General features: G+C 39.9%; 1 protein-coding gene across 3 annotated transcripts in view; it reads left to right on the top strand.

Annotated features, from left to right (window-relative positions):
- LOC119732019 overlaps positions 1-21,873 on the top strand; it is a 103,099-nt gene that overhangs the window by 24,976 nt on the left and 56,250 nt on the right. For all 3 annotated transcript variants that reach the window (XM_038205385.1, XM_038205386.1, XM_038205384.1), the window contains exons 4-5: positions 12,121-12,550; positions 14,748-14,939. In XM_038205385.1, coding sequence (XP_038061313.1) covers positions 12,121-12,550; positions 14,748-14,939 — 622 coding nt within the window. The remainder of the gene's footprint in view (positions 1-12,120; positions 12,551-14,747; positions 14,940-21,873) is intronic.

Raw genomic sequence — 21,873 nt, 5'->3', positions numbered from 1 at the left:
CAGGTAATTAATGCAAACTCAAAATAATCTTTAATTCATCGTAAATCAGAATATATACACACAAATGACTATACTTACAGTCAGATGGGGTCTTGATAGCCTGGATCTCTGATGTCTCACGACCGATCCTGGTCTCACAAATTTTGCTTTACGCAGCACAAAATTTCATGTTGCTAGCGATCGACAATATCTGGATTTCTGTTTCGTGGGGATACTCATTTCTTATATCACATGACTACGGCACAATTGTTAATCAAACTAGACTCGGACAATAAACACAATAAATGACAAGATTTTCCACAGCTTTATTTAAATTCAAACATACATATTCTTGGGTACTTGGTACTTGGTACTTGGTCTCTTCAGAACCTCGAGGAAGTCTAACTAAGAGGCTTGGAGAGTGGCAAATTTAACTAAATCAGGGATTTGAATTGTTTGTGGATGAAAATTGAATCTTCATTTTCATGGTTGACTGATTTCTTCAGCTTGCTGGCTATAGTTAAACTCATGTGCATGTAGGTATTGTTCTTTACCTGTGTTGAATAGGCATAAAAAAAGACAAACTATATATACAGGTTTATAGGGAAGGGGTTATATACAGAAAGAAATTAAGGAAAATATTCGAGCATCATCCATGACAAAAGCCATCACCCTTGGATGTCTGGTTGCATCATATTTCCTGCCTCAGTCTCTGGCTGTGGTTTTCCGGCTTGCTCGTTGCGGGTTTTTCACTCATCTGATCTGACTTTCGAAAAAAACGTTTGTGTTTGTATACACATCCTCTGGCGTGAACTGGTTAATGTGCACACATGATGACGTCATCATGATATCAGTTAAATTTTTATCTATACCACATGAACATACTGGTACCAAGTTACAATGTACATCCAAATCGGACCATTAGTTCTGTAGATAAACATGTAGGCCTTAGAAGTTTGTTTAAAACATTTTTTCAGTGATTGCTGACAAACGCTCAACATATCCTAGCATTTACATCTCAAACAATGCCCATTGAGCAATTTGCGGGAACTCGCTGACAAAATTGTTGAAGTTTGTGTACCATCTACTGTGTGGCAGTGTTAGAGTACTCGAACTCGAACTCGAGTACAACTCGAGTACCAATAAGTACTTGGCCCATACTCGATCATAAGTACTCGAAAAAAAAAGTACTCTTCACGTACTCGTAATTTTGTAATTTTTATTTAAATCGGATTTATTTGATTTTTTTTAACTTTCAAAACATTGATCAAATGTGTCTAAATCTCCAAATGCAAACTTACACCCATCACAAAGGAGTTTACAGGTTCCAATAATACCCATCACCCACAAAACTCCATAAATTGATAAAAAAAATTGGAAAAAATGTATGGAATCAGTGATAAAAAAATCGCACGATTTCATCTACATGTACACATGTAGTGTACCTCATTGGTTCAATGGTACATTAATACTGAAGACTCTTTAAAGGTGCATAGCATACAGCTGAGATACATGTTCATTGTGTGTGGGTATGAATGGAAAATGTGATTTACATGTATGGTTTGACAATTGAATTGACATACAAAAAAAAGTACAGTTCTCCATGGGCATGTATATTTCATTAAAATGCTGCTAATAACAGGTAGCACTGATTGTAATTTATTATTTATTGATTGATGGTCCTTCATACAAGGTTGAATATAGAAATCAGGCCTTGCATAGATCTTTAAAAGATATTATATAAATCTCAATGTAAATTTGTATGGAGAAACATTAGGAATAAGATGGATCAATTGGGACTGTAATATATACCTTAGATGGTTCAGGTATGCGTACACCAGCACAGTTGTTCACTTTATTGCTGTAAACAGATCAAGGAATGATTATTATGCTGTCTTTAAAACTCAAACTTCGAACAAAACCTTTAAACTCGGGTTTTGTTCAAAGTTTATTGTTTTGTTTAAAGTCAAGAAATCAAAACAATGATTTTGCAGAATTATGCAAAACCTAACCATAAGCATGGTAAGTTGAGTCGATGCTGATGAAGTAACGGTACGTACGGGGTGTTTAAATGTGTTAACAACATCTTACACTTTGTAATTAGGTGGAATCAGTTGATTTAAATGATAAAAATGACCCTCAATGAATTTATTTTGCCAAAATTCACATTTTACAAAAAAGTGATTTCAATATTTGATTTAAATCGTGATTTACATCAATGATAAATCAATGTGATTCAAATCAGCCAACCCTGGTTAGGGGTCAGGAAAGTTGGAACAAAGTTTTGTTGAAGTCTATAGGAATTTTTCCCAAAGGGTACCATTATCTGTTATATTACAGGGGCGTAGAACTATCATTTTTATTGGGGGGGGGGGTAAACATTTTTGAAAAGGGCACTTGGTAACCGTTGTGAAATGTAGACAGGTTTTTTTCTGCACACAAAGGGCTTTGATGCTTATGGTGCTTTTCAGGGCGATACATGTGTGAAATTCTGGAAAAGGCACCCAAAACGGCAGATGCCACAAAAAAGGGCACCACTTCTTGTTTTAAAAGGGCACTTGTTCAGAAAAGAAGGCACTTCTTAAAAAAAAAAGGCACTCTTTACAAATTATTTGGGGGGGGGGGGGGTAAGCCCGTTGAAAAAAAAGGGCATTTGAATGGAAAAAGGCAGTCTTTACAAAATATTGGGGCCGCTGACTTGGCTGTGCCTTGCCCGTTGCTGTCAGCACTGGGCACGGTCCCTTTCCACCATGGCTGCCGGACTGACCGCTGACTTGGCCCTCCTTGGCTTGGCCCAGCATAATGGTGCCGTTCCCGCTATGGTACTTCAACTGGTCAGCCCGATCGCTCCACTGATCCAGTCTACTTCCCTACCATCCTTAACACCAAGCTCCCGGTCTCAGAGGTCGCCAATCAAGATATTCCAGTCATGATAAGAACTCTCTTGCAACTTCCGGACTGTTCCACTGGCAAACATAAGTCCAGGATTCCACCCTCTGAAGGTACATGTACCTCCCCTCGCACAAATGGCCAACCCATAGGATTTACTTGATTTATAATATATTGCTTTTCCCATCTGTTTTTTTAATTGAGTGGTCAGGCACAACCAACCACTGTTTGAAATCGTTCTAATAAATCTTTGTTTCTTTGTTTCTTTCTTTGTCAAATTAATACAAGCGATTTTCGTTTAAAAATTGACCAATTTCTTTCACTTATAAACAAAATGATCAATCATGTTCCCACTTAGAGCACCCATTGATAAACATTTTTTGTCATGTACGTGAGCTGGCTTGACCCTTACTTCCTAGGTGAATTTGAAATACAGACAGAAGCCTCAAAATCAAAATGAACCAACTTTCTTCCAAACGATTTACTGGATTTTGATTAAGCCTGGTATGAACTTTAACCTGTAGTACAGCAGTACTTTGGGAGTCTTGAGCTCTAGCAGCGCAGGGTCAGCCACACATCAGAGAGGGACACGACTTGCGGTTTCACACTGCATACAAGACTGCCGTATCGCAGGCAGCGTGTGGGGAACCGCCTGTGATTGACATGCTTGGCTGGTTTATTATTCAACATGAATATTCAACATGCTATTGGTCCAATCACTACAAACCCCCGTCCGAAGATGTAAAAACAAAATTCTGAGTCATCAGGTATCAAATTACAAGTGATTTAAGGCCAAATTTGACAAAATAGTTAGCTTTGAGCTATACCAGTATCTTTTGAACTAAGTAGAGTGTCATGTTTGTTTTTCTTGTGGTTGTAGATGGTGCCTTGATCAATTGTATTTCTTAAGATATAACTCGTAGGCAGAAGCACTTTACTACAGACTAATGAATTTTGGAAACTAGTGAGGAATGCCAGACACAAAACAACAACAGCATGATGACGTCATCCAAAAGGGCGCCCTCTAGCTGCACGTCAAATAGAGTTTGCTTTGATCCCTGTCTTATGACTATGTTTGTAGCCCATATAATGATATCTGTTAATATGTTGACCTTGTTCCCTAATGCTGTGATGTCATCAATCTTGAAGTTAGTTGTTATTAATACATACATTTATGTTTTCCATATTTTCATCTAGGGCTGTGCCGAATATTCGAATATTCGATCGATTATCAAATATTTATTTTCGAATAAGAATATTCGGAGGTGAAATACAATGAATTAAAAATGTGGAAATTTTTTAATAACAAAAGTGCATTCTCAAACTTATGTTTCAAGTTGTTGCCAAAAAACCCCCATAAAAGTAGCTTGTACATGTATACTATATGCCAAGCAGTAATGCCATACATTTATATATTACTTCTGCTTGCAGTAACCCAGCCAACCCATTTTTTTTTTTTACACCGGACCACAACCCCAATTGCTGATGCTTCCGACAAGATAAAACAAAATATTTTGTCTTTTATGTCTTCACAAAACACTTCCCTAACACCTTTTCATATCATAACCTGAGTAGTAACGTTTCCATTGTCCGTATTTTTGTTTGTTATAAGATTTGAGGCTTTGCATGGTGGGGTATCGGTATCGTTTCGGTTTGCGGTAACACCATGTGGTAATAACTACTGCTTAGAAGATATTAGTTCTGAGAAGAACTTGTCCTGCTTATTATCAACTTTGCTAAGTAGTTTTTTGTTCTGTTAAGAACAGTCCTGCTGTAAGTTCTAAAAGAACTTGTCTTTGGTCTCAACGTTTCGACTAGCCTGCTCTAGTCATCGTCAGGAGACTGAAGATAGTTGGAGATGCTACTCGTTAAGTAGGATTTGTTAGGATTAGGAGTGCTTGCTGGGCATGCCCTGCTTGCTCGGGTGTGTCAGTTGGCTGTGAGCCATGGGCATTGTGTTGAGGGATGCCCGCTGAGCGTCCTGCTCGCTCGACTGTGTCAGTTGGCTGTGAGTGTGAGCCTTGGGCATTGTGTTGAGGGATGCCCGCTGAGCGTCCTGCTCGCTCAGGTGTGTCAGTTGGCTGTGAGCCACGAGTGTTGCAACTTGGAATAACTGAATGCCATATGTGGCTTATGAAGTAGCCGATATCTTGTGGGACAGTGTCATGTTTGTGGATCTCAATAGCTTCTCTGATACGACGGGTGTACCAGTGTTTCTCTGGGGCTATGATTTCCGCTTGTTCCCAATCAACAACATGATCCAGATCAGCAGAGTGTTTGACAATTGCCGATTTGTCAAGTTCCCCTCTGCGGCCGTGAGCTATGTGTTCTTTAAGCCTGGTAGTGAGGTCTCTGCCAGTCTCGCCAATGTACACTTTGCCACATGAGCAAGGAATTCGGTAAACTCCTGCTTGACTTCTCGGGTTGTGCTTGTCTTTGTGGGTGTACAATTTTGTTTCGAGTTTATTGCGAGTTCGGTAGTAGACCTTAATATTGGCTTCACGGAGGATTCGCTGGATCTTGTGTGATGCATGGCCAATATACGGAAGGACTGCAACCGGCATATCGGGTGTGTTCAGGGTCTGAGACATGCTCGAATCCGGTGCGAGGCTGTGATTCTTAGGTCTGTACCCATTGTCTCTTAGCACTTTATTGAGGTGCTTCAGTTCGGATTGTAGGTGTTCATCATCACTGATGATATGTGCCCTTCGAAGTAGGGTGCGGTTCACCGAGGTTTTCACTGATGGTGGGTGGAATGAACGAGCATTGAGGTATCGGTCTGTATGTGTAGGTTTCCTGTACACAGAGTGTCCAAGTGAACCATCGGCCCGTTTGGAAATGAGTACATCAAGGAAAGGCAATGAATCGGATGTCTCAGTTTCCATGGTGAATTGTATACTCGGGTGTTGTTGGTTGAGATGGCGGAGGAAACCATCGAGCTTGTCTGGGCCATGTGGCCATATGATGAATGTATCATCTACGTATCGAAGCCATAACTTGGGTTGGAATTGAGCTGTTGCCCAAGTTTTTTCTCGAAATCTTCCATGAAGATGTTAGCCAGGACTGGGGAAATTGGAGACCCCATAGGAGTGCCTGAAGCCTGTTGATAGTAATTGTCTCTCCATTGGAAGTACGTAGACTTTACGCAAGTCAGGAGAAGATCATAGATTTGATCTGGCGTTAAGCTGGTTCTTTCCGTGAGTGTGCCATCTTGTTCGAGTATCGACTTGGTTACGAGGCATGCTTCTTCAGTCGGTACATTAGTGAATAAAGATTTGACATCAAAACTCACTAGCATGTCTGCGGATTGTAATTTAATTCCCTTTATGGTGTTGATGAACCCTGCTGAATTGGGTACATGGTGAGGCGTTTTTCCCACGAGTGGGTGTAGGAGCTTTGTTAAGTGTTGTGCGAGGTTGTAGGTTGGGGAACCTCTTGACGACACAATAGGTCGGAGTGGTTTGTCCGGTTTGTGGATCTTTGGTTGGCCAAAGAATCTTGTTGTTGTCCTACTTACAATCTCTATTTTCAAAAGAAAACCGCCGCTGTTTTCCCCGATCCTGGCAAGTTTCCCCTCGCGTTGGTGCTACGTGTACATGTGTGCAGCAATGGTAGACTGGTTAAGTAATGAAGAAAGGACCGGAAAAGTATGTGGCCTAGGTTGAAATTGACATCGTGAAAATGGCATGCAAACATCGATGTAGAAAACCTCTGCAGTTTCATTCAAAGAACATTCAAAGAACTTGATTTCTGTTTTCTGTGTGGGCCTATGTATTTTCCGTTTTCATGTACTTATTTTGAGGACGTACTGCTCGTACATGAAGCGATACATTACACTGATACAGCCAGTTCCCCCAAAAGTTTTCCATCGCCTGTTCAATCTGTCGAATCACGTAAGGAATACCCTTGCACGCAATATGGTGGCATGGGTGGCTTGTGCGTAAAGCGCTTGCCTCTCACCAAGGTGACCACGGTTCGAATCCTGGCCGCGGATCGCATGTGAGTAAAGTTGTGCGTTGGTTCTCTCCTGTGCCACGTGGGTTTTTCTCCGGGCCCTCCGGTTTTCCTCCATCCGGAAAAATCAAACACTTTCGATCTCAGGCTGTGCTCCGTGGTCATATATGGGTCGATGTGGCCGGCAGCCATAGGCGCCTTCACGTGCCAGCGACCCGACCACGTTGTAGCCACGTCCTTCGCAATTCAGCATACCAGCTGCGAGTAAGGATGATTAGCCTCCCAAATTATTATTAATTATTATTATTATATGCTGCCCACAGCACTTGTCATGAACCCCAACATTACATTAAAACGTTTTGAAAACCTTGGTTCATTTACGTTACGGACTCTGGGATTTTCCTAAAAGAATTTCATGTTTACTTTTAGGGGTAAATTTATTATGGATGTTCGATGTTCGCCTCAATGCCCTCCGTAATTATATTTCTCTCAACTGATCATAGCACGTGTTTATCGAACACATTTTCGTTTGCTGTCTGTCAGCTTTGTTCACCGGATTAGTCTGCTAATTGCACCCAATATTTGCACAATACAAATAAAACATACATATAGTTTCAAAACTAGTTCAGTGATAATATTTTCAGCGATAATAGTGGGAACCTCTGGCTCTTGTCCTACAGGTCGAGCAAAACGCAAGAAAAAGGGCAGACAACAGAGAGGATTTCAACTCAAAATAGCTCTTATTTATTTCGCCAAACAGACTTTGCGGTCAACTCGCTGCACCGTACCCCTGATTCCCAGCATAGAAAACCACAGCTAGATAAAATGTATCAAAATTGTACAAGTCGGAATATCCATACCTTTTAGTGGCCTATTTATTAGAAAGTTATCTCCAGAGCACGCACTTAGCCAGACTAAGAACCAGGTCAGCGCACCTGTGCCCTAATTAACCCGCCAACAATGCGCCGCCGGAGCCTATCAGCTGGTGATTTTTTTTCTTTAGGTGGGTTGCTGAAATGTCACCCCTCGTGTTTGGGGTTCACAGCTTATAATATGTGTGCAAACAAGGGATTACTCCTTTACACGTGTCAAGCTGGGGCGTGTGTATGCCGGTCTCCAAACTGTACCCACGCCCATATTTGCATAAATTTAAATATTCATTAATACTTCAAAGACCCATGATTAAAGACATTAAATATCATAGGTTTTGTTCTTGGAGTTGTTTGTTGTTGAGAATAAGTTTATTTAAAATGATATAAAATCATTTCCTCAAATCTTGGTGACAAAAGTGAGAGTTATTACTATAAAAGTGATTTTTTTATCCTCAATACTGTGACTAGAAAGTACACCGTTTTGTAGACTTCAAGAAGCTTCAAGTTACATTTATTCTTGATTCCTTTTTGCAAGTTAAGCATCGGAGAGTCACAATAGCTGACGCCACTCGCCGTGTTTGGGGTTCATGGCTTAATACGTCCCCCATGCAAACAAGGAATCCTTCACTCTAGCTTCTCTGGTGATTATTAATCTTCAAATTACTGATGACTCAAAAACTACTGTTTGTTTTTGTATACCTAACTTACCTGTGAAGAAATCATGTATGGCATGTTGATGTGCATACGTGTGTGTTAACTACATGTATGTACATGTATGTATGTCATATTTCTGCTTTTGTGGGAATTTGGAATGGCCAAATAACCAAATATTTTGAATATTCGACCAAATGGAAGGTCGAATATTCAAATAGTCAATAATTCGAATTGACTCAGCCCTATTTTCATACGTTATTTTAACTTTGTAATTAACATCCTCTCCTAACTAAATCTGTATTCTTTATCCCCCTTTTAACTGATGACTTCATCAATCCAGAAATAACTTGTATGGGGGCAAAACATAAAATGTATACATAAATTTATCATACCCTAAAAAATGCTCCCTTTTAAAAAGCAAACTAATTGGTTGTACTGGAAAGGTTAAATTTTGTGATCCTTTGTCCTGACAAAAATATTTTTAAGCTAAGTGGGCAGTGTTGAATGAAATAGTTGTCTGTAGTCAGGGAAAATCTACTGTGCATCAATTCAATGCCTTTCTGTCAGCAAGCACATGAGGGTGCAGACATCAGGTTATCTTGTTTGGTGCATCTTCGTTGACAGATCACATTGGCAAACATGCCGCAACAATTTCAAAGAAATATTTACCCAGAAACTGGACAATATTGTTCAATAGCTGAATAGTTTATGTGTTAGCCAGACAGAGATTGCTGATTGTGTCTCTGAATTGGAAAAACAGTGTGCTGAGGAGCAGCCAGTGATGCAAAACCATGCACAAGATTTGACCCATGATGTGGTCCAAGATGGTGGCGCTTCCAACACAAGTGATGCGGATGTAAAGGCACCCCTCAGTTCTGGTGCCAGTCAGGCCACTTATATTATACAAGCAGACTTCCACTCTATTTCTTCCACCGAGAACCTGAAAACATCTGTATTTGTCTACTTTCAAACAGAAATATAAATCGACCCTGTTGTATAATTATTGTGGTCCCGTGTAACCCATTAACTTCGAGATTGCTCGTGCTACAAATCTTATCCTGCTTGTTAACTGGCATGTAAAGTTTGTGTATTGTCCTTTTCTATTGTTTGTCCTGTGTTTTATGTATTAAAAGCAACTTTAAATTTGTATACAAGGGGCCTACGATTACAAGCTTAGCTTCTTAGTAGGTTCCTCTACAGTCTCACTATCTGTCTATAAAGAACCTTTTTGTATTAATTACTATAATTAAAAAATGTGACACTGTGGAAAATAAATGAACAATGAACAAATCTATTAACCCTAACTCCCTAGCATAATTTACTGGGAACCATACTCATTCTGGCAAATTCCAACACCCACATGGGAAATCATACACACTCACTGTTGGACTTAGTTTCTGGAGGTACTGGTATGCCAAACCCAATGTAAAAGACCATCAGTTTAGGGGTACAGTATCTATCCCAGCATATTTCAACAAAACCTGCTGTTGGGCTTTGATGGGTTGAGTTCGGTTAGGGTTAAGAACTCTCTGCAGAAGGTAAAGTTGCCAGGCGACCTAAAGCTTAACGACTCAAAGTCTAGCGTCAAATGGCCGGACCAATCTTGGTGTAGTTCTATTGTCAAGTCAGCCCGGTATGTGGAGAATAACCTGAAGCTGTGGACTGTCCTTTCAAAAGCTAACTCTGAACCTTACGAGGGGGATTGGGCCGCACTTTTTAGCTGTCCAGTTTGCACACATCAGATTTCTACAGGAAGATTATCAGACCATCCTTGTAAAGGGTCAGTTCGATGACAACATGGCAAAGATTTTCCGCACACTGCAGAAAAACACAAGCTCCTTCTCAAGTTAGAGCATAAAGACCCTGAAGAGCGCAGCTCAGCTGGCCAGTGCACAGGCAAACACAGGCGGTCCTGGTAACAACTCCAGGCCTCGAGGATACGGCTGGCGTACTCCAAATTCTCGTAGACATGGTGATAGGTATTGCTCTTTCTCCAGGGGCGATGGGTATCACTCTTTCTACGGCAGAAATTTTGGAGGCAGAGGATACCAGAACACAGACTATCGTGATCACACAGATACGGCCGACTGTGAACCCTGGGACTCTTCATTAAGTTGGTTATTACATTGTACACATGTGTAATTGCCTACAGCCAGTCTGTGTTCACAAGTTCATTTTTTCTTATGCCCAAACGATACTGTTAGTGTGTTATTTTAGGACATTGTCAAGTCACATTTCGCGTTGGAGGGATATTGGTGCTGCGGACACTGTTATTTCTTGGTTGTCAGAAGGAGTGCCATTGCAACTGACTGGTTTGCCTCCACAACTAAATTTACCCAATCACAGTGTCACTCCGAAGCAACAGATATTTGTATCCAACATGATACGTGATTTTTACGTGTTGGTGTTATCGAGGAGGTAAACTATAGGGTAAACTGGGGTAAAAACGCCAGATTTTTAAGTTTTTGGTTAAATATCTCCGCACTCCATCAACTGAAAAGTTGAACAAAAGAACAGATACCGGTATTTAGGGCAAATAGTAATAGTAATGAAAACATTTGAAATAAATACATGTTTAGCATTTTATCCTAAAACCTATGTGTGATATTAAAGCACTGTATAGTCATAGCTTCCCCTGTTGTGTGGAGAAACAATTATCCACATGGATTCTTCTCGGGTGGGATTCCCATCCTTGCATTATAGAGCACATTTTATAACCAATAAACCACCAAGAGTACCCGGTGACAAGAGGACAGTTCAGATCAATTAAAATACTTGTATCAACCACCAGGAGAGCATACTGGATGGAATAATCAACAAGATAACATAGTGCTGAAAATTGGGTTAAAATTCATTAGAATCGCTTATCTGCCATGTGATGTTTTTACCTTTACATGACGTTTGATTTGTTTGTGTGATTTTTTTTGTATTCCAAGTGATTATTATACTCAAATGATTTAAATCAAACAACCCTAAAACCGTCTGATACCAAATACCACATTCCAGAAATTACAGGGGGGGGGGGGGAGGGGGGGGGGGGAAAGGGGAATTGTATGAATTCCATACACCCATGTATGGAGCTACATGTATGCATTTGAATATCAGGATTGTTTCATAATTATTTGAATGTGGGATGTTGTGAAATATTAATCAGTATATTATGGAGATATGTGTAATGCATAGAGATATATTAAATAACTAGAGCGGTAACTCCTCATTTTTGAGCGCGGAGACACTTTGAAGCCGCTCTGGGCGCAGACATTTTGAATTTATGAGCGTGTTTGTAGTACACAATCAAAATAGATGGATTGAATTTAAAAGTGTACTCTAAATGCAACGCGCAAGTAAAAGATACGCAAACAACTTAAGCGCGTCATGACGGTTCAAAAAACGTCACGGTGAAAAGAATCTGCAGCGGAGCGACGCGCACACGTTGCGCTGTTTGCGTAGAGCAAAATGAAATGGTCATTTGCTGATCAAGCGTTTCGGTTTTAGGCGTGTAGGCTTCGATGACGCACCGGTATGGAATACAAATGCAGATATGCAAATAGCCGTACAAAAGCGCCTTACTAAAGTTTGAGTTTTCCATGGGTTTGTGCACAAACATGGATGTGCCCATCAGGCATCTCTTTGTACATCGAGTTAGCGCTCTAGTAATTTAATATAGCTCTGTGGTGTAATGTGACAACTGTTTTAATCTTTGGTTGTGTTTCTTACACTTTATATGCCCATTGCTTTTACCACACAAAATTTAATTTGTTGTACATTTCAGTTGGAAAAGGCGTCCTCCGAAAACACTCCACCCCATAGTGCCAGCAGTTTTATCTCAGATAGGCAATCTCCATCAGCATGTAGGCATCAACATAGTCCTGATTTTGAGACAAATGTTAGTACCAGTACATCAATGGAACTCTTGACCCATCAAGACCACTATCAAGAAGGTGCAGTCAATGGACAAGAATGTTTCCAAAGTTTGCCTTGTACTACAAATGTGAAATTATCACCTGTAGTCTGTCAGTCATCACCAAAGATATGCACTGTGGATTGTAACCAGTTAAAGTGCGACTTCAGAGATGACACAGTTGCTGCACTCTCTGCTGAACCTTTCACTACATGTCATCAGCAAGGCCCAGTTCATCAGAAGAGAACAGAGGAATTTAGTGAGGATGCAGAGAAGACTAAACTCCATAATACAGAAACAGGTATGATTGAACACGATCCAAAATTAAAAGTCACAATAACATCAATTTGTACTGATATATACACACATAATTATTTGTACATATGTACATGTAAGGTCAAATTAAACTTCACCCATTATTTGGTGAATTATCAATATTGCCCAATGTATTTATTTTTACAAAAACGAGGTTATGAACTGTGTAATGCATATATTTATAACCTTGCCCAGAGCAGGTACATAATGCATACAAAACAACACGTCTGACATTTTGAAATCCCATGTGGACACATTTTCAAGATGATATTCGTGGGAGCTGCTGACTGATCGTCGTTTTTTTGTTGTTCATTCATAAATACCTAAGACAGTTTACGCATTCCTATTGGTCGAGAGCCCGTCACGTGGCCGGTCTTAAACGGATGATAAAGACATGGCTAGCTGGTCTTAAACACTTTTCCAGTGTCACAATAAAATGTGGACTCCTAAAAATCCAGTGCCTCTTATCGTTTCATTGGTTGAACGTTCACAATCCTCACGTAGGCATGCGCAACACTACCAGGGAATCAGAATTTTAAAGTTCTAAATTCAAAACGCAACGCGCCAGGTGCGTTCTGCGCGACATCGCGCAGAACATGATACGCGCGCGTCAATCTCCATAAAAGGGTTGTTTACATCTTACTCGCCAGCTGAATACTCCATTAATTTGCAAGAGGGATGTTTCAAAAAGCATAAAGTGAATTTGTTGAACAAAATCGGGATGTTTTGAACGAATTATATGATTTTTTCTTACCGAAAAGGTATTTATGAATGGGAATAAATATGTGCTCCGTCGGTATTTATCACTCTGTTTAAGACCACTTAGAGTCTGGGTGCTGATAATTACCCTCGCCTCCGGCTCGGGTAATTATCAGCACCCAGACTCTAAGTGGTCTTAAACAGAGTGATAAAAACCTCCGAAGCACACATTTATTCCCTTATTAACATACACACGTGCCGGGCCTGTGATATGGCCATATCGTACGGGGGAACAAACTCCCATTTGAGGATCATTCAGAACAGCCAATCACAGGGCGCCTTACTTGTACGGTATTTTCGAATACGGCCATACGGCAAATGGTTCATTGTAAGTAATTGGTCCAGGCCCAATCAGACCAATATAAAGACTCACTCACGGCTACCCAGTAGCTGTTTAATGTGTATGTCTAGACGTGCACAGAGGAAAATCAGGAAACTTTGATTTCTTTGCAAGCCAATCAACCATCTCAAACTAAAAGTATCGATAAAATAAGGCCGTGGTTAGTCAAGCTATACCATTTTTCCCCGAGGACTGCTATTCAAGTACGAGTACTTTGATGATCGAGTGCAATTTTGATATGCCTAGTACTTTGCTGCCCGAGCAGGAGTATCGTCATTTTGAGTATGAGTACTTTGACAGTGGAGTACGAGTAAGAGTACACCAAAAAAGTACTCGAGTACGAGTATGGAGTAGGAGTACTATAACCCTGCCTACTCAGTAAAATAATCAAGGCGCCTATGATTGGCTGTTCTGATCATTGGATGCGATTTTGTCCCCGCATTATGATACGGCCATAGAGCAGGCTAGGCGAAGATGCTACGTATTACCAGTTCAATGCAAGCCAGTTCATTCATTCGTGTGTATTACCAGTTGATTCATTAGTGCGTATCTGCTTAAAAGTTAAGTTCGAATCGTTTCATTTCACCCGCTGTGGCAGCTTTCAAAGGTTTTATATGGTAAATAATTTAAATTAATTGAAAAACAAAACACATCCAAGTGGGAGGCCACAAGCTGGCCTTGACCAATTTGCCGAGGCCGGAAGGCTCCAAGGCTGAGGCCTTGCACTTCGAGGCCATCAAAATCGACCTTCAATTGCACTATAAACGAAGAACAGGATTACTTGGTCAGGTGTACATGTACTTACTTCATTTGGAAACCCGAAGTTTTATGAAAAAGTGGAAAATGAACTACCGGTACGGGATAAGGAATTTTCACAAGTATAAAGTGCTGAAGAAGTGTGTAAAGTGACCTGGTTGCAGAGCAGATGGCCACTAGACACACAGGTAGGTGACTGAATTATTTGAAAAGAAGGAAGCTGCTACAAGTCACTGCAAAGAATGCATAGTTTAGGTACATCTGTACCAAATGTATTGTACAAATGAGCCACAAGCGTTCAAGTTCATTTCTTTGTACTTGAATACAGATAATGAATTACTGGAGTTGACATCTATCATCAGTGCTAAGGCAGCAAAATTTGACTCTTCAGATTCAGACAGGGACTTGGAGGAATTACTCCCAGTGTTTCCTAAAACGCAACAACATTTACCACCTTCAAAGTGTATTTATCCACGGACATATCCAGATGCAATTGCATTAGAAAACTCAAGGTATGAAGGTGAGTACTCGATCTGTTCATACCTCATTGCCTGTTACATACGCACATTGTACGTAAGTTTGTAACTTAAAATCGATGGTCGGCAATCAAAATTTTCAGAATATTGTACTTTGTGTTTGCCGCCCTCTTTTGGCTTATGTTTTATACCATTTGTTAGCTTTGTAGACTGGCTACCCAATGGTGTCGTCTGTCTATGTATTGAACGTTACATTTCATAGGGGAAGTGAGAAAGATGCTAGATTTCTGTTGTTTTCCGCGCGTGCTTTGCGATTTGCGTTGTGACCATTCGTGAATTCAAGTGATCTCTTTTGCCCTAATTCCTGCCAAAATCTGCCCGGGGAAACTCCAAACCTACACTATTTGTCTCATTTTTGGTTGTTTACAATGCATGAATGCATACAACTGCTTTCTTAGGCGTTTTCTCATGAAATAGGAGTTGCTTTTGGAAGTGATGCATTCAAAAGTCTCCTAGCAGTTTGTTTTCATATATTTTTTGTCCAAAAATCAACAAAAAAGATTAAAACAACCCAAAATTGTGGTTTTTAAAATGGCCACCATTGAGACAGTCATATTTGGATTGTTTTTTTTTTTTCAGACTGTTTAATGGCCTAGCTCACAAGCTTTCAGATGGTACATGTACCGGTATATAGATTACCCAGACATAATAAAGAATACGACTTAAAAGAGTGCAAGAATCTAACTTAATGGTAAAAAAAACTCCAGATTAGGGCTAAGTTTAAAGGCTTAAAAAGTACTGAAGTAGGCCAGTCAGTCATCAGTTTCTAGGCTAGTAAGTCGCGTAAGTTGCTCAGCCCAGTCGGCCATATTCTAAGACACAGATAAGCCAGTCAATTCTATAATTGAGTTCCTAATTAATCAAAGAATCATCATAATTCTGATCAGTCGCCATATAAGTTATATCCATTTTGTGATTGTTAATTTTATAAATGTATAAACCTGTTTCGGCAATTATTTAGGCGGCACCTAAGCCCTTAAGACACTCCATTGGAAAGGCCTTCTTTCGTTGATTTCTTCAAAATGACAGCTTGCCAGAAAGAATAATTTTAGAGGGAGTTTAGTCCCCTACTATTTTTCAACCATGTATGTTTTCAATAATAATTACGTCTGTTACTTTTTGGATAGCTGCAAATGATGGACTATAGCCTTAAACATAGATGTTAACTTGCGATCGGAAACCTCTTCGCAGAATACGCGCACGCATATGCTGATGAAACACGCACATTATTGATTGAACTGCGCGCTGCCGCTGCGTAGGAACGTTTATGACGTACATGATTTGCGCGTGAGCAAGAGTGAATGCTTTGAACACTTAAGTTAAGTTGAGCACTAAGATAAGTGGGGTGCTTAGATCTTTCGTAAATACCATGTTAAGCTCTCCACATAAGTTAGCAGGGTGCTTAGATTTAAGTCTGACTTAAGTATTTTCTTAAGTTTGAGTTTTGTGAATACGGCCCAAAAAGCCTGTTGCTTTTTGGCCAGACAGGTTTTCAAAGGTCAAGGTCCCTATTGCTAAAACAATAAAAATCTTTTCAACGCGATAACTTGAGAAATACTTTGCTTAGGAACTTGAATGTTGTTTGTGGGTTGTTCTTGATAGTCTTAAAAAGCCTGTTGCTTTTTGGGCAGACAGGTCAAAGGTCAAGGTCACTATTGGTAAAACAATAGAAATATTATCAGCACGAATGCTTGAGAAATACTTTACTCAGGAACTTCAAATTTGGTGTGTAGATTTTTGGGCTCACTGGTCAAGGTCACTATTGCTTAAACAATATCTTCCATCTTGGTTATGGACACTGTGTTTATAAAAACTGGCAGCAGGCCAGGGGGGATTGTGCAAGTCTCAATTGCAGTATTTTTGCAATGTGTGTTAAAGCATGTTTTAAGAACTTGCAAAAGTTTTATTTTTACCCTATTTTTGTCCCTAACAAAGTCAACTTCCCAGGCGTCTCAGAATATTTTCCTTCTGGATTTGGTTAAAGCCAACATTGGTCTTTCAACATTGGTCTTTCTGGTGAGAAAACTTTGGGGATTGTGTATCCTCTTTAGACAGTACTACATCAAAAATGGTTGTTTTCCTCAAAAATAGGAAAAGTGAAAATTGAGGTTCTCCTTCAGTTTGAAGTAATACACAAAAAATAACACTTTTATGAATCTTACCCCTTTTTCAAATCATAACAGCGATGTGATTGCAATGTGGTTGCGATTTCAAAAGGTTCCGAATACTTAAATTTGAATGAAACAACATGCATACAGACATGTTGATGTTCGCCGGCGAAATCTTTAAAAATCAGTTTCTCATGTTTGGAAGACTGTATCTTCATGCAACTTTTAGGTTTGTTTCTCTTATAATGATCCAATTATGTGCTAACAATCGTTTTGATCTGTTCAGTACTTTTCGTTGAAATTGGAAAAATAGGCCTGATTACGTACATTTTTTAAAGGTGTAACACTGGTGTCCACTTCGGGCCCTCTCTTACCTGCTAATTCCTACATATGCATTATTCCTTATAGGCCGCAGGCCATACCCGCTAGATTTTACGTCTACCACAGCGCCCTCTGGGCCAATACCCGATACCCATGATACCAAGCGGCATATCGTCCTCTTTTCTTCTAGCGCCGATCCGGTGTAGTCGTATTCTATTGAAGCTCTCTCAATATACGATTTTCGCTAGCTCTAGAAGTTCTTATTCTCCTTTAAACTTACTGTTGGTTTCTACCGAGTTCTTGTTAGTTTGTTACAGCATTCCTCAGATTTTCTTGTTATTAAATTCAGTGTTCAGAGTTAACTTTTTGCAAACGTTCCTCGTTTCGTGTATTTTTCAAGATGGCGGACGCAAGTAGCCCGCGGCGTGGTCTCACCCTGCCAAATTGTGTTACTTGCACAAAGTGGAGAATTATTAAACCGCGATCCAGGAAGGATGCACATTATTTATGCCCCAAGTGTAGGGTTTGTTCACGGGCCCACCCGTGCGAGATATGCGCTCAGCGTGGCTGCGCAGTCATTCCCCCGGTGGTGATTTGGTACGAGCGGTTCTTTGGAACCCTTTGGCCGACAAAAGTCTTCCCTACTAGGCTCTGCTGACATGCCTGATAGGCCATCAGCTGAAACTAAAAAAACGGCTGTAAAATGAGTTTCGTTCCAGCAACACTGGGTCTACTTTTTTAATGCACATATGTGGGGTTCAGTACATCACAAACACTATGTCAGAAGTTCTCCAGCAAATCTGCTGCAGTTTTTTTTACACTTCATCAAAGTTTGCCAATGTTATGTACATGTATGTATGCTAAAAACCCACATTTTCCGGTTGAGGCCTTGCGTTGGCACTTCCAATTTCAAAACTACAGCACTATAGCTTGTCACATCCTACACTCTAGAAACTCCTGGGTCAGACTCAGTCTGCTCAGTCCTTTTCCGGGTCAAAAATTGACCCCTTTTGGAGTCATAAATGACCCCTTTGGAGTTAAAAAAAGACATGTTTCTCGGTCATTTTGACTGAAATGTGTATTTTTTTACCCAGAAAAGGACTGAGCAAATTTGGATTCAGATTCTGGGTCAATCTGACCCAGGAGATTTTACAGTTAAAAAATATCTTTTATGTACATTGGCAATTTGGTAACACAGAACATGACCCTTTGTTTTCTCATCTGGTAGACATCACCACAGTCCCTCTTCCAAAAATATTTCACTGTAATCTAACTTATTTGGCAGCATACAACAATGCAATTATTTTGAATGTTTATAATGCAGTGGTGGAACCAGCTCATCATTAATGAAAGTGAGGGGGTGCCCAAAATGGAGGTGTCTTTAGAGTAAATGAATACCGGTACATGTAACCAGCAGAAGAAACAGGAAAGCAGACAAGACATGCCCCTTTAAACAAAGCAAACTAACGCATGTCAAAAAAAAAATCTGCTGTGGTGAACCAGGTACGTCACTTAAAGAACCTTCTACTTGTAAGAAACACCACTTTTTTTGGAATGAAACAGGCTTTAAATACAATTATAAATCAAAGGACCATCAGAAGTCAGAGTCTGGTTTAATAATTTCAAAAATCAACCATTGTACATTTATTTGCTATCTGATCAAAACAGCCCTGGCCATCTTGGTTTGGAGAAAAGCCTTAAGATCAGTCTTTTGTTAAAGAAAATTTCAGCTACATGTATTTCTTTATTGATACATTGATTAGCACCGAAAAATGTTTGCATCTATATCAATAAAAAAAAAACCCACCATAACTCATGCTATTTTGTATGCTTACACATTAAAAAGAGTGATTTGGCTTGTCATATGTGGCTAGTCTCACTGTTAAAATTCACAGAATTTGCTTTTCTACTGGAACTAATTTTTAATAAATGAAAAGAATAAAAATGAATAAAACCAACATTAATGAACAGAAGGACACAATCATGTAGTTTTGAAATCTAGAGTTACTCATTATTTTCATTAAAATGTCAAATGCTAACTAGTCGTGCTGATACAACTTCAAGTAAATGTTATCACTACATCAAAGTTCTCATCAAATCTTGTGCAGTAACGGCATAACAACAGGATGGAGCGTATGTCTTGCTTTCTAAGCCAAAGTTTCAGTTTTGAATCCTCCTCTGAAGTCGCCAGAGATTCAACCACACCTCCAGCAGATAAAGTAGCGGTGTAGATGATGTCGCATATATTCAAGGAAAGAGACCTGTGGATATTCTCTTCTAAGCTGATATGTCAACTTATCACTTCTGTAAAAAAAAAAAAAATAGTAAAATATAGACAGGTTTAGTATCTGATGACCAAAAACAATGATTACTGTGGACGTGCTTTAGAAGAAAGAAAACAACTTGTTCAATCTAGAGTTAAATTACTAGAAAGATCATGTGCTCGATCGTTTTTGCCTTCCACTGTAAATATGTAAACATTGGTAGCTATTAAGAACCGACCTTTTCAGCTTCAAAAGCAATATCAAGAAGTTTTCATTTTGAATATTCTATTAAAGTTGATTTTTGTTTGTACTCTGAATAACAATCAAAACATCTTACCGGTATAAAGATCCAAGGCCGGTTCCTTCGGCTTCTAAATCATTTCATGATTCTAACAGTTCAGCAAGCTGGGACATTCTCATGAAACTATAGTTGTTGATTGGGGTTGAACAGTCAGTCGCAGAACATCTCCCTTTTCCTGATGTTCATCCTTTGTATATATAGAATCAAATAGTAAATTCTAATAAAAAGCTATATTGCTATTTTATGCCAACGGAAAGACTACCCTCACACCTCCATAAAAGTATCCTTCAACAATGGAGAAAGAGACTGCACAGCATTTTATTATGGGATTTTGTGCAGTACCTGTTGTACTTTGGCATCTTAATGTTAGACATTTATTTTCAGTGCCAGAGGTACTCGGTTTGAATCATGGAACTAAAAAAAAAACCCCTTTTTTACTGTTTTTTTCAAATAAGAAGACATCTTTGAAGACATTTTTCTTTATTGACTTTAGAGATTTTCCTTAAAAGGAAAGTAAAGTCCGAGATCCATTCGGTAGACAAGTGACGTACCCAACAGTCGACTGCCTTAGAGAAAAAAAGGTGTTTTTTTTATAACCAGGTATCTGTTATCATTTTGAATGGTATCTTTTGCAAGAAAATAAAATTTTCCTATGCATTTTCAGTTGACGCCATCCAAATCGATGCGGTTCTGTGCATTCACGGTGCATCGTGGTGACCACCAGCTTTGTTTTCGCATTGCGTTTTTATCGTTTTTATCATTGTGTCACCCCCAGTTTCTTTCAAAGAAATTAAAACCTTAATACAATTTAACCCAAGCATGAATTTTTTCTTCTCTTTTGGGGCACATAAATACACAATCGCCTTCATTATAATGACATGTAGGCCTACCTCCAACGGAAGTTCTGCTTGTTGTACTGTTGCGGGTTGTCCTTGAATTGAGATTTTCATCGAAATCAAAATCCTGGTGTACATGTAGTTTGTTTGCAGCATGACACAGTTATGTGGATAGGCAATTAAAAGAAACTTGAACTTTGCCTGGAGCTTTTTCGGTGAAGAAATCTGGGTCTCAGCTGAAGTGTCTGGTTTGCGTTTTCTTGCAGCATTGAGACGTTTACCTGTTTACTATCTATAAAAACCGCCACGGGTGAGGTTGGCCGGCCGGACTGCCTTGTTTACATGCGCCGGTAGTGCATGTACTGTGCATACAGACATAGGCTCATAGCAGATCCACTGCCCACACATTGTGGGTATATTCGGCGATGCCACTGTGAAATTCAGCCACTCTTTGGCACAGGAAGTGAACTTACTATCACCGGACATCAGATCCTTCGCATTTCCCACCTCAAACGTGACAGATTATGTGTGCAAACACTTTTTTTTGCACCGGTCGATGCTTACGTTGACCCACTTTTGGCAATGGACGCCGCCATGTTTGTTAAGAGTCATGACCTGCGACCTCATATCTGGTGTCTAATTGTACAGTTCACGTCATGTGGATTTTTTTAACGTAGGCGCGGTACGTTTTTGAACGTCCACAATGGACAAATAGTTCGCTTTTTCGGGTCGAATTATCAAAAAACTGCTGGACGAAATGTGGAGAACTTTTGTAGTATCATTCTTTGGTAGTGTATTTCGATAGAACTGTTAAAAAAATTTAGACCCGCCATTGCTGGAGCGAAACGAACGAATTTTCCAATCCAGCTGACGGCCTATGATAGGCCGCTGTCCAGCACTGCTGCCAAGAGTGGAGGTAGACCTGTGCCTGGTAGGCCTCCAGCACTGCCCCGGCCGCGACCCAAATAGACGGCGACCCGTTATCCGGTGATGATCATTCTTCCGGCAAAGAATCGGCTAACGTCACCCCCCTTTTGGCGGCTGACCTCCGATTTCGGACAGTCATGAAAGATATGTGTCGAGAGCTC

The sequence above is a fragment of the Patiria miniata genome, unplaced genomic scaffold (genome assembly GCF_015706575.1).
Source record: "Patiria miniata isolate m_02_andy unplaced genomic scaffold, ASM1570657v1 HiC_scaffold_24, whole genome shotgun sequence".
In the NCBI taxonomy this organism is placed as follows: domain Eukaryota; kingdom Metazoa; phylum Echinodermata; class Asteroidea; order Valvatida; family Asterinidae; genus Patiria; species Patiria miniata.
This window is presented reverse-complemented; position numbering and strand designations above follow the sequence as displayed.